Raw genomic sequence first — 13,899 nt, forward strand, 5'->3', positions numbered from 1 at the left:
CTTTTTTTTTTCCGATTCTCTCCCCCATCCCACTGGGCAGGGGGGGAGTGAGCGAACAGCTGTGTGGTGTTTAGCTGCCTGCCAGGTTAAACCACAACACACTCCCAGTTATTAGCACTGCCCAATTCTGGTGAAAAGCACAGCTTTCTTAAATTGGGGTGTGCTTTGCCTGCTGCTGTCTCCTGCCTAACCAGCCCCTCTGTTGGCAGGGTTATTGCCAATGAGGTAGACCACTGAAATTGCACATCTTAATTTTAGATGTTATGAACATGTCATTAAAGCCATCTGGTTTGGCTTGTCTTTTGGGTAGAACTGATGGAGAAATTAGTCCTTGATGGAGACCCCCAAGGGGTAGTTTTTTTATATTGTCCCTTCTTATCTGGTGGCCCCAGTATTCATTCTGAGCTACAAAGTGGACTTTCATAGCTGAACTTCTTTTAAAATCAAAGGCCTGTATCTTCAACTTGAAGCAGAAGCACATCATTCTAGGCTAAAAGAAGTGATCTCCTCCTTGGTTTGTTACATATAGGATCACCTGGGAGACAATATAAAATGGATACAGAAATCCTCAAAATCAACTACAAAAAAAACCAAAAGGTGTTTGTAAGCGATTCTACTGATTCAACTGTAACTTAAAATTTGGAAATAAAAGCCTTTTATTTGAGCAGCCTTTCTCAAAGATATTTCACTTTACTTTTTCCAGGAATCACTGATGTGATGCCTCCACATTTTTTTTCCAGCTTAATCTATCGGGTCAAACAGTGAACAGATGAAGACGGCAGAAGAGTCTGTCTTCTTCTGCCTCCCTTCAAAGCGTGAAGTAGCTGTGGGCCTGAGTTATGAACGTTGTCCAGATCAGGGGCTGGAATAGCTTTTTTTGGCCCCATACAAAAATAATGAGATCAGTGAGACCAAGGCAAGAGGAAGCTCGGGAAACATGTCCCATTCTCACCTTGCACAAACCAGTTCCACTGCTGGCCACAGGTGGAAGAGGCAGACTTTATTTTCTTTATTTTCTTATGAATAACCCTGTCTTGCCCAGTCTTTAACTGACAGTAGCAGACTACTGGCATTTCAACCAGGAAAGCAGAATGTTAGTTCATATAATTTTTTAATTGCTTAATAATCGTGTAATTATTGGCTTGAACACCGTTGTACTTAGACACGCTGTCTTTTCTAGGTAACATTTCGGACAAGAATCTACCACTGTAACATTAACAGCCAAGGCGTCATCTGCCTGGACATTTTAAAAGACAACTGGAGCCCAGCGTTAACCATTTCTAAAGTTCTCCTCTCCATCTGCTCCCTCCTCACAGACTGCAACCCGGGTAAGATGAATTAACTTTCACATTCACGTTTGCTCACAGTTCATATTTGGTCAGCTACTAGGACGTGGCCAGTGCGCTGTTTTACTGCTACCTACTAAAAAAAGACAAAAATGTATATTTTAAATGCCAGTGATTCAAATTAAGACATAGTATAGAAAGAAAGCACAATTTCAGGAGCTCAAGTGCATTTTTAGTACTTGAGAATAAAAATCTTTTAATTCAGAAAGTCTAATCAGTAGAAAATACCTTGTAGTAGGCACTAATTTGGATATTACAACCAGGATATTAGTACCAAGAAATATTAATGAGTTAATAAATATTGAAAAGGAAAGCTTTCATTTAAACATGCTGATAATATGGTCTCTGAAAAGAATATTAATAGTACTGACAATGATAGATGTCTAACACAGACTCTACAAATAATGAAAATTAATTTAAATGAGGTTTATTCAATATCCTGGACAGCCAGTATGAGTATTCAAAGCAAGCTGTCATTCTTATTAACTAGCGTAGCACTTAACCTCTTCCCTCAGCTCTTTTAGATTTGTTTTCTGCCATTGACCACTAGATCTGTAATTTCCACTTTCTCTTACCCTATTTACCAATGAATGATTCTGACTGCAGCCTCGGAAAATCGTAGTATAGAGAAATTATTAAAGAATCATTAAAGAAAAATGAAGTGATTGTTTACAGTTGTAAAAGTGTTCAACCCTCTGTTGTGAGGGTTGTTGCTGGTTTATTTTTTACTGTACACTTCAATTGTTTTTTTAATTTGCCATCTAGTTTTTAAACCTTTAGGTTTCCTGTTTTTAAACTTTTCTCCCCAACCAAAGGGCTAAAAATTGCTTTGCAAAGAGATTCTTGTGGAATCAAGGGCTGACTAAAATGCTGTAACATAAGACTGAATTATTTCCAAGCTCAAAATAAGGTGAAAGTGGGCAAAAATGCAATTGACTGTTTTTATTTTCATGTGGCTTTGTTACTGTATGTAGCGTTAAAACCCATGGCGTTCCTTCCAGCTCAGAGCTGGAGTGGTAAAGGAGCCCTGTGTTACCATTTCAGGCACATTTATTTCAGGTGTGTTGGATGCTCTCTGCTTACGTGTCTGAAAGATTGACTTCTGCTAGTGTCTACCCCAAAATACGCAGAGGTGCCTATAGGAAGTCAGGCGGATGGATGACAGAAGTGTAAAGAAAAGCAAATGAATATTTGCTCATGTGTTGTAGAGACAAGGTAAAGAGCTAGAGACACTGCAAAGCTGTGTTGGGATTGAGAAACTGGCAATAAGTGTGTGCTCATTTGTGGTCGCCTCTCTTTGGGGGGATACAGTCAATTTGAAAGCTTGCCTCTTTCCAGTAGTGATTTGAAGTTTAGAAATTTACTGCCTCTGCCCTCTCAATCTTTTTCTTTCCCTTAGGCTATTTACAGATGCTGTCAAACAACAGTTTTAGCTGACCAAGTGTGTTAGAGGAACACTGAAAACAGTTACCCATAATATATTATCATATGCAACAAGTTAACATAATAAAAACAGGAGGTTATTCTTCCATTCAGTTTATTTCAGTTAGTAGCCATAAGCATTGTCATGACCATAGTAAATAAAACAAATTTATGACGTTTCATTTTCAAACCTTCTCTTTAATTACAAAGAAGTTTTGGATTTTGTTACTGCTTCATGTTAAAATTTTCCTATGATTTTTTGAGGAATTAATGCAATTTCTTAATTTGTATTCTGAATTGCCCTCTTAGGAAGAGCTGGTGGCAGGTAGATGTGAACTTCCGAGTCATTTTTGCCTTCCTTTGAGATTGCCTGTTTTGTGTAAGATACTTTTTTTATAATAAGTGAACTTTGAATGTTAGTGATGTACAACAGAAGGCAAGTTCTTACTTTTCAGTGTATTGCCTGATATGCTACAGCCTGTTCTGGTTGTACTGCTTTATGACATAAATTTTTTATGACATTTTATCATTAACAAATTATTGGTTCCATGCCATCCAGATTGAACATGAGAGAGAGAGAGAGAGAGAGAGAGAGAGAGAGAGAGAGAGAGAGAGAGAGAGAGAGAGAGAGAGAGAGAGAGAGAGAGAGAGAGAGAGAGAGAGAGAGAGAGAGAGAGAGAGAGAGAGAGAGATGCATCACTGATATATCTAATCACTGATATATCTATCACTGAGATACCTTATCACTGAAATATATCACATATATATGTACGTATATAGATACAGAAACATGCATATATGTATTTTCCTCTCTGTCAGCTGCGAGTAATTTTCTAATCCCTCGGTCCTCTCTTCATCTAACTAGTCTGCCACTTTCTAAAGGCAGAAACCCAACAGGGGTCTCGATTTGATAAGCAACTCTGAACTCTTTGTTCACCATTCATCAGCCAGAAGCAGATCAGGTCAAATGGAAAGGCAACACTGAATCTCCCACAAACATAAACACTTGGGATGGGCGAGTTTTCCACCCCCAGCCTCTCTGAAGGGAAAAATCAAGTATCAGTTACCCCCTAGTCGTACATTTATGCAAATCTTCATTAGAACAACAAATAGCAGTAAGAATGGCAGCTAATTAACCCTCAGTCGTACACAGTGATTAAACGGAGCCGGAGCACAGCTGCAGCTTCATTGGCAAGCGCTGCTATTCTTCTCCAGCAGGCTGAGCAAATGAAAAGAGGTATTTGCTCCTGCCGCTCCTGTCATTCACACAGTAATCTACAAAAGCCACGGAGAGAGTCTCTTTCCTCCCCGGTTATACATCACCGCCCTTTGTTCCCTATCACTCCAGGCAGGAGTGAGTTTGTCCTTTTTAAACAACTAGTAGAATCCTTTACTCATAAGCTGTCTCAGACCCTTCAGTCCTGATTATTATTAATTGTCTCTATTTTGCTTGGCAGTATCAGCCAGTAAACTGTGTTAATGAAATGTCTGAATTTTGTAACAGCTGGCTGACTTTTTCGTGGGGGGAAGGGGTGCTGTAGAGTTTGTGTATGAGTGAACATGTGTGAATTATCTGGGAGTGCGAGAGAGCCAACTGGAATGGTATCAGAGAGATGCGAGAGATGATGGGATACACTAGCATTCAATCCAGGGATTCGTATTTTTCTTTAAGGTGGTACTCTGGGGCACAGCACGCATCTTTTTCTACAAGGCAGGGCCCCAATCCTGTAAATATTTTGGCATGTGCATGAGCAACCCTACAAAACCTGATAGATACATTCATCTGCATGAAACCGAGTATGTGAGTAAGTGCTCGTAGGCTCTGTGCTTGAGCGCTGAAAATATTTACTTCCAATGTTAGCTGCTAGGGCTTGTCTACGTGGGCAGTTAGTTATTTCAGAGTAACTCCGTCTATGGACACTCCCCTCTTTGAAAATGTATTAAGTCAAGTCATGAAAAACGGTCTTACTTGGAGTAAAAGTCAACTGTACTTTAAGTATTCAAGCAGAGCCTGGGGAGTGTAAATTCCCACACTGCCTTAATCCAAAGGAGCTTTCAAGTGTGGATGGCCCCTGAGGTTTTGTATTTTTACTGAGCTTCAAGTATGAAAACAGATTAATTATTTTTATATTTAGAGCGCTGGTGATGCTGATCTGGGTTGAAATGCTTACTGTTCTCAGTTGGTCATTGCCACCTCAGCCCTGCCAAAGGTGGGGAATTTTTCCCCAGGAAAATTCTCATTTGCAAATGCTTCAGAGAAAATAAATTGAAACACCGACGAGACTGCGCTGCAACTTTTTTCTTCGCGTGGCCTCCTTTTTCACACATTCAAAGTCTGAACTTGGCTGGCCTGATTATCCCCGATGTCTGAACACTCTTAACATCGAATCATGTCTGCTTAATAACATGCTGCTAAGCCTTGATTAGGACATCAGAACAAAACCTGCTACATCTCCCTCACACCATCCTCTTCACTTCTGATGTCATCCTCCGCCTCTAGCTCCTTACCATTTTTCCGACACACAAGTTCCACAGCCAGTGGGGATTTTATCCCTCGATCATACCATTGACGTTCCTGAACCAAATGTACCATTTTATTTTATCATACCATTGACGTTCCTGAACCAAATGCTTTGGTGCTGCTCCTGCTCCTGTTCCCCGTGTGGCAGGCCATGCCTGGCTGCGAGTTCCAGCGATGGGGCTGTGCACAGTGGTGCAGAGAGAGGATATGAGGAGCAGCCTGAGGCGGGGAGCAGCCACAACATTACTTTCCCACAAATGTGCCCAGTTAGGCTGAACGCTTGGCTGGCTGCTGTAACCAAAAAAACTGCTTAGGGGCTCTACAGAGCCTCACTTGCTTTGCTCTTTAGAAACTGCTGCCAGATTTCTAGCCTGAAGCGACTCATGGGAATTTTATACCCACTTGTTTTTAAGCAACTCTTATCCTATAGCTTAAGTGACAGTTTTCCTGTTTTTCATTCCCGATGTATTAATGAAGAACCATCCTCTTTCCTCCTGGTCTTATTTGCTGCACAGTAACCAGACCTGTGTCTATTAGCCTCCTTCCGTAAGAGAGGCTTTCCGTTCCCCTGCTCGTCCTCGCAGCCCCCTCCTGCCCCTCCATCGTGCTGCAGTCATCCTTCCTCAACGTGCCTGACTCGTGTGGAGTTCATCGGGGCATTAGGCATGGCTAGACAGACTAACCCGCTCATCATCACTATCATCCAGGTTGAAATATTTACTACTCCCTGTTGGATGTCCCTGTCTCACTGGCAGCCCTGTCAAAGGTTATTTCTTTCTTAGCCCTGTCATTTTCACTGTTTGTCTGCTTTCTAACCCAATTTGGTGAAACGATGGAGAAAGGAAAAGGAAAAGAAAAAGAAAAAAAGGGAAAAGGAAAAAGAAGGAAGAGAGAGCAAAAGAAAGAAAAAGCTTTTGCTAGAAAAAGGGCATTAACCTCTGGCAAAGGAAATGCACAAACAACTGGCAGCAGTAACCACTTCACCTGGATCAGCACTGGCCAGGTTAGTTGGTCTGACTCTGCCCTCAGATACTTCGGTGGCATGTTATATTAGCAGTGTAAAGCTGCTTGTCTCGTTATCCTTTAAACCCACCAGAAAATGTGAGACAGTTTGTGCAGTGTTACATGTAAAGTTTGCTGTGAACATAGCTTGAGGTTGAAGCGTACGTGTCCTCACAGTAAATGTACTTATAAGAGTAAATGAGTTGGACAGATACCGCCACATTACTTTGATGTGAGCCCCATCAATTTTTATAGAAGTTGCAGTTGCTCAGCACATCTGAAAAGTAGACTGCTTATGTTAAAAAACTTTGCAACGCATATTGTGGTTTTCAAATATAACGTACCTTGGTTAGAAGTGTATGTGCTGGTGTTTTACAAGTACTGCCATGAATCATGAATTTACTAGATGGTTTGATACTTTGTTAACCCACATTAAGTAACATGGCTGTGCATTTTAATGACTTACATTTATCTAAGCATAGATAAACAAAGTCAAACCAAGATCCTAAGATTATGGGGATCTTTACTTGTCTCACTAAGGGACACGAGACATGCTTTCAAGCTTTCTTTATACGAGTCATCCTTATGTTTTGCCTTTATCTTCCCCAGAAATTTCATTGTTTTCATCACAGAGTAGGTGTAACTGGCAATTTTGGATAACCTACTATTGTTGTTTTTCTATTGCAATTACAAGTTGCCCATGTGGTTTGGCATGATTTAGGTTTGCCTAAATTTTCTGCCAAAAAAATATTAACACCCTTACCTACACCTGCACGAGGGTACTGGTATTTAGGAGACTTTAGAGATGGGATGCAGTTATTACGATATTCTTTCTCCTTTTTCTTTTTTTTTTCCTTGTTATTTTCCTAAAGGTTTGTAAGGTTCTGTACTCTTACTGCTGAGAGTATAAAATCCCAGTTCTGTCATCCTTTGCAGAAAAGGATTCAATAGTGTAATTTAATGCATATCTTCGATCCTCAATGGGATCTGAAACAGCACTTTGGAGAGTGACTTTTCAACATAAGCATAAAAGCCCTAAAAGCCTGAGCGGTATTTGCCCTGCTACAAAGCTGCTAGAATTGCTGCTGTCTGTTTCCAGGACCTTTGCAAAACAGGAGTAGGTGGGGAGATTTAAGTCAGACAACATGAGAGGGGAAGGCTTGAATTGGCGTACTGTCTTGATTTCTCAGCCCGTTTCCCTTTCAGCCAGGAGCGTACACTTTCGGAGGGAAGTTGGTGTCCTGCTGCAATGCCACTGCCCCATCCCTCAGCAGGTTTGCCTTCAGCAGCCTTCCCCAAGGCTCGCTGTTGGAATTGCTCCGGACAGGGTGCATACCTGCATGCCTAGCAGGAGGCCCTAGGGTACGGGTGCAAGTGCAACGTGAATAGATTTGGTGTTTAGAAAGTTTTGAGCGCCTCCACATTTTGAATTTGTGTTAGTATTTGGGAAATTTAAGTTTCATCCAAATGCTTGTTTGTAGCAATTCCTTAATCTCTACCAATTTGCATAAGGTATTGACAGGTAAATCTAGATAGGCCAGTTAAGGAAGTCCCTTGCCACGCTGCCAGGAGCTCCTGCCCCCTGCACCGCCCATGGAACTGTCTTCTGCACACCCCAGGCAAAGGGAAGTACGTTCATTTGAACCCTCTCAGGAAAACCCATCTCCCACTGGGAGTTGGAGCAACGCTGCCAGCCTTCAACGTGACGCCCACTGACACGCTCCGTTCTCCTGACTCTTTATTGGAGTGATCGTCTCTGGTGCAGGGCCATTAACATCCAAAATTGCCACAGCGACTTGCAAAACGAGTATGTGTCGACACGTTAGGTTCCACAGGAATAACTCTGTTTTTTCAGCTGATGAGCTCCTGCCATACCAGCGTGCATTTTAATACACTAATAGATGTCCACTGTATCAATAAAAAAGATCTATTTTCAGAATTACTGTGAGATCTGAAAGTGCTAGCCTGTCAAAAAAAAAAAAAAGGTTTAAAAATAAACCTAAGGCAGCTTAATAAAGGAAAATGTAACATAGCTGTAAAAATACAATCTGTTCCATGCTGGAGCGTTTGGCTCCGAGTGAGGATTTGGCTGACTTGCGGTCACAGCTCTGCTGTTTGGCTTCCATGTTCGAACTTCAAAAAGGCTACCCAGCCCCAGGTGATGACGAACAGGTCCGTGCCCCTCGCCACTCAGCAGACTAGATTTATCTTTTTGCTCTCTGTTCTTCTATATATCTCGATCTAACAGAAAGCATGTATGATGTTTCTCCTCAGCTGGTGCTTCTCCATAGCAGAGGCTGCTTTCTGTCAGTGCCGGTTCACGTCAGATATTCCTTCTGCAATTTTTTAGACTTCCCAATTATCATTCCTTCTTTTCCCCTCACCCCCGGTTATGAAGTGAACTTAGAAACTCTGGATGACAGCAAGTTCAAGGGATGAGCCGCTTCTCATTTTCCTCATTCTTGTAATTTTTTTCCTTAAAGCCATAATCTGCACATTTTGCTACTATCAAAAAACTTTGCTTCAGAGTCCAATCTGATTTTTTTCCTTGCCATTTAGCAGCTTAACAGCTTTGTTCAGTTTATCAAAAAGGACCCCTAGTCTTTCCTGTGCCCAAATATATTCTGTACTGGTTTGTAATGAAATTTTGTTTCCTTTTAGAACATTTTTGTCAAGACTTATAGAAGGCAGGAAAATCATAAATACTCCTTCTGTAATAATCCAGAACATATTTGAGTAGATTTGTCAAATGTGATGAATATTCTGGAAAATGACTGAAATACTTTGAAGTTGACGAAACAATATTTAATGTGTCCAATTTTATGAGGCTGGCTAACCCCTGCCAGTTTAATTCTTCCCCGGCGCCCGCAGGCTACCAGGTGCAACGTCACAGCACAGTACTATCAGGCATACAACAAAATAATCTCGTTTTGCCATATATCCTTTTTGTAAGCAGCAGAGGGTCGTGTAAACAATGAAATTGCTCTGTTGTCTGATATTATTTATATTCTTTAGCTTGGAGCTGTTTTTCCCTTTTCTTCAGAGTTTGTATACTGTGCTCTGTCAGGAAGCGGGCAGGTTTCTGGGCTGTTTCAGCACAATGGAAAATGCTCTCTTTGTATCTGGAGCAGGAAAATACTCTATGCCGTGTCACTCAAGCATGGCAACAAGTTAAGAGACGGTAAACAAAAGTTAGAGTGGCGAGGAATCGATTCATGTAGTAATGTTTTTTGGTTTGTTCTAAGTTGCAACATAACCTTTCTGTCCCTTTTAAAATCTCTGCCTTGGGTTGCCTCCAAATGAAATGAGCTCACTCCAGAGGCTTTTGCTTAGCAAATACAAAATGTAGCGTGCGGTTGCTCTGCTATCTTGGTGCTGCTGGACGGGGAGCGGAGTGGATGGGTGCATATGGCTGACTGTTTTACATAAAGGCCATCGTAGCAAGTTGTCCGAAAGGATCACAAAAGGAAAATGCAGCGCAAAACGGATGGGTTTTGTTCTGCTCTCAGTGAGTGCAGAATCACAACGTCAGGGGCAGGATTGCCTTGGGAAAAACCCGTCACCATCAACCCATTCATATGAGCAAAACGATCCCGACAATTGCAACAAATTTCTTTTTGCCAGAAAGTACCTATTTATCTTTAAATATTGTATGTTCCCTTGCCAGTTCTGCAGAACCTGCTATATATTTATTGAAGTAATATGTCCATATTTGGACTGATTGTATCATATAGTCTACAGCTGATATTTACAAATCCTTGATAGTCTATCAGTGATTTCTCTTTCCATTCCCTTTAAAAGATACTGTACTATACTATCTGTACTGTGCTATAGTACGTATGCTATACTAACTGCAATTCTATAGTTTGAATCACAGTTTCTCATATTCAGAGCTGGACACACGGTACCAATACGTTAAAAGCATTTAGGCACCTGAAGATGCTGGCAGACAGCCGGCAGGGTTTTCAGTACTTCCCGTGGGATTTAGGCGTCTGAAGTCCCACTAGGAGTCTCTCTGCACTGCCAGGAAGAGGCTTTCTATACATCTGGTCTTCAAATATTTGCAGACGCATACACCTATATGTGTTAAACTCTGTGGACGTGATCTATAAACATGAAATTAAACATATGTAAATGCAAGCAATGCAGCAGCACATTATGAGAATTACACATAGATAAGCATTGAAAGAGAATTCATTTGCTTTGCCATAAAGAGCTGATGAAAACGTTACAAGATTTTGTTCTTACCAATTGACTAAGTCCCTAAACATGAACCCGTGACTGCGGGGATTATTATAACAGCAGGAAAAACATTTGTGAACTGTCATCCTTTTAGTAGTTCTCAGGAAAATATGTCTTGGAATATGTCCTAATCATGTGTGCAGGGGGAGGAGGCTTGGATCGGGATTGCTATTTATGTTGGCCTAAATCTTTGCTCTTTTCAGTTGCACATTGACAACACCTTATGGGTAGAAGAGCATTGCTTGTGAGCATAGAGGCATTTCACATGTTTAGATTTAGGCTATTCAAAACTCACAAGACATCGTTAAAAAGATTAACACAACTATGGAAGTAAGGTTGTTTAGAAATACTTAGTTTTAAACCCCTCATTATGGTTTCAGAAGTCTACAGTCTGTTTAAGTATTTTTTTCTCTGAAAAGTGTCTGGGGTTATTTACATAAGAATATTGGTGGGTTTATGTAATTTAGGAAGTGAATGGTACAGATTACTTTTTAAAAATAAAATGTGCAATCTGGATTTTGTGGTATCCACTGCATAAAGCAGCCACTAGCTGTAGTTCCAGATACCAGTCACACACGCTCTTACCCTGTTCTTGTTTTATCTGATGTATCTGTAACTCTACAAAGAATAATCACTAGAAGGAGGAATATAGTCATTCTCAAGCAGAAAACCGGTACTACTTGGTTCAGTCAGGTACGCTGCCTGTAACTGCTCATTGCTCGGTGGTTCAGTGAAAAGTGTAAAATTCCCTCAAAGCACTTTACTCATACAGTAATACACTGGAAAGGAAATTCCCTCCTAACCACAGCTAACGATCAGATTATGTGTTGAAGCATGAGCAGTAATAACCTTTGCAATGGTAACTTAGGTGGTGCCGTGACTAGTGTGTTTTCTAATTCTTTTTTAAATTTCCTAAATTACCTTCTAATATTCCTACACTATATTCTTGGATGTGTTTAACTATTTGGTGTATGAAGCATCTACTTCCTTTTAACTTTTGCTAAATGTGTTGGGTTTTTGTTCGTGTTCTTTTCTTGCTATGGAAAAGATAAGCAAGACCACTTTTTTTATCATCTTCTTTACAAAATTACCTGTCACATCTTATTTTGTCTTTTTTTTTTTCCAGAAGAAATAAGCTTAGATTTCAACCATTCCTTAAATGGGAAAGCTTTGACCATGCTGCTAATGATTTCTTGTCCTTTTCAATAAGTTTTCTACTCCTATTTTGTTTTTATTTCAGACAAGGTGGGAAAAATTGAACTTCAGACATAATAATAGCCAACCATCAGTTTATTAAATGGCATTTGATTAAATCAGAGATTGAGTAAAATCCAAATCAGTAAAGAGGCTTTGTACATCTGTGTCAAGAAATAAATGTAAAGGGATGTAATTGGCACTCATGAGAGAAAAGAGTCTTGTCACTACCCTTAACTGTTCCTAATCTTTATTATTCCTCAAAAGGGGCTTCTAGAACATACAAAATTCAGTCTTATCACAAAATGGAAGTAAAGCTGGAAAAAAATACACCTGGCATTTTGATCTATTTTTTTTAACATAAAGCTTATAAAAGCTATATGATAAATATACATACAGGGTTTTTAAAAGTTTGTGCACTTCTGCTCAAGAAACACAGGGTTTCTATGAGCTTTACCTTAACTGTCGTTAAATTAAAAGTACTTAAGAAAATGCTTGAATGATGGATGCTACAAATACAAAAGGTTACAATTTATTTTCCTTCCAATAAACATGTGTAATTTAAAATAGTACCAGTGGAGGTTTCCTATGCCCATTACCTCAGAGAGAAGACAGGTAATTTAATGCATACACATAATAAATTTTGTGTGAACTGAGACCAAAATAAGTCATCAATATTAAATGTTTAACAATGTGAAGTATTTAAATAAAGCTATTGGTTATTTCTCTTATATAAAATATAGAATCCTAGCTTAATTTGACTGAATTCCAAGATACAAAGTAAACTGCCTTTTACTTTCAAAATACACTCCAATCATTTACAGTCATTACATGTATTTTCTTTGTTTCATACAGGTTTTGTCTAGCCAATACAGACATGTCCATAATTACATTGGAATATTTTGAACAAAATAGATGATACAACACTTTTAGGCTTAACCATTTCTACTGGATATATTTTCTCACTAATAGAACTGTGTATATTTAAGGGAAAAATAATTAAAACTAGAAAATCAATAAATTTAGACATCACATTTACCTGTATTCCTACACTTAATTCTCTAATCTCATAATAATTTAATCTAATATTCATTATTCCCAGTTAGTACAAATAGGCTGAATCTCAGCTGGACTAAACCGGCATCAGTGCTGCTGAATTTTTGTACCCCAGATTCTTCATTTAGACTTTGTTCCATTTTACTAAGTGGGTTTTTTTTGTTTTGTTCTGTTTTTTTCCCTCTGTACCTTTTTTAACATGAAGGGAAGGACAGATTTAGACATTTCTTGCCGTATGTTTCTAACTGCCTATGAACCACCTTCAGGACCCTGATTAGCACAACTATTTTTAAGGCTGCTTCTTCCTGTTCTTAAAATACAATTATTCTTGTTTCACCATAGAAATCACACCGCTCCGCATTCTTTAAGCTCCTGAAAAGAAGCCTGCTACATTTGGCGCTCTAACAGATTCACAGCAAGAAAGTAGTCAGTCCTGAAAAGCAAAATTTATAATCCTGGATATAAGTATGTTAGCTATTAAATCATTTAGTCTCTCACTTTCTTGAGTAAGATTTCAGAAATTAGTATTCCTAAGTCGTTCAGATTCTACCTTCAGACATGATTTACACTACTGCAAGACATGTGTCTTTTATTTTGCATGGATAATTTTCTACATTATTCAGCAGGGGAGGAGGAAACGGTTGTTTGTTTTTTACAGTTTTGCAGATCTATCAAAGGCAACAAATAAAACAAATTATATGCAGTGTGTGTTTCAGAATCCCTATTTTCACAGCAAATTAAGTTCAGGTGCATTAACTGGAGTAGCAGACAGTTACTTAAATAGCAAAATGTATGGTGTAATTGTCCCAAATTTAAGGATGGGCTGTACTGTAAAATTTCACATTCATATGGGATACAGAAATAGAGCTCTCATTAGTAAACTGCTTGTAGAATTTTCCATCTTAGAAAAAGGCCCTTCTATGGAGTGGTGCATTTGCAACTTTAAGATGAATTACATTTCAGAAAATTCTCAAGGACTGGAATCCTCATTGCTTAGAATCATAGAATCGTTAAGGTTGGAAGAGACCTCTAAGATCATCGAGTCCAACCGTCAACCCAACACCACCATGCCCACTAAACCGTGTCCCTAAGCGTCTCATCTACACGTCTTTTAAA

At 39.4% G+C, this 13,899-nt stretch overlaps 1 protein-coding gene across 1 annotated transcript in view; it reads left to right on the top strand.

Annotated features, from left to right (window-relative positions):
- LOC103906650 (ubiquitin-conjugating enzyme E2 E2) overlaps window positions 1-13,899 on the top strand; it is a 216,573-nt gene that overhangs the window by 187,720 nt on the left and 14,954 nt on the right. Inside the window, exon 4 of the mRNA XM_009288604.2 lies at window positions 1,181-1,328. Within this exon, the coding sequence (XP_009286879.1) occupies window positions 1,181-1,328 (148 nt within the window). The remainder of the gene's footprint in view (window positions 1-1,180; window positions 1,329-13,899) is intronic.

Source organism: Aptenodytes forsteri, unplaced genomic scaffold, assembly GCF_000699145.1.
Source record: "Aptenodytes forsteri isolate BGI_AS27 unplaced genomic scaffold, ASM69914v1 Scaffold9, whole genome shotgun sequence".
Lineage (NCBI taxonomy): Eukaryota > Metazoa > Chordata > Aves > Sphenisciformes > Spheniscidae > Aptenodytes > Aptenodytes forsteri.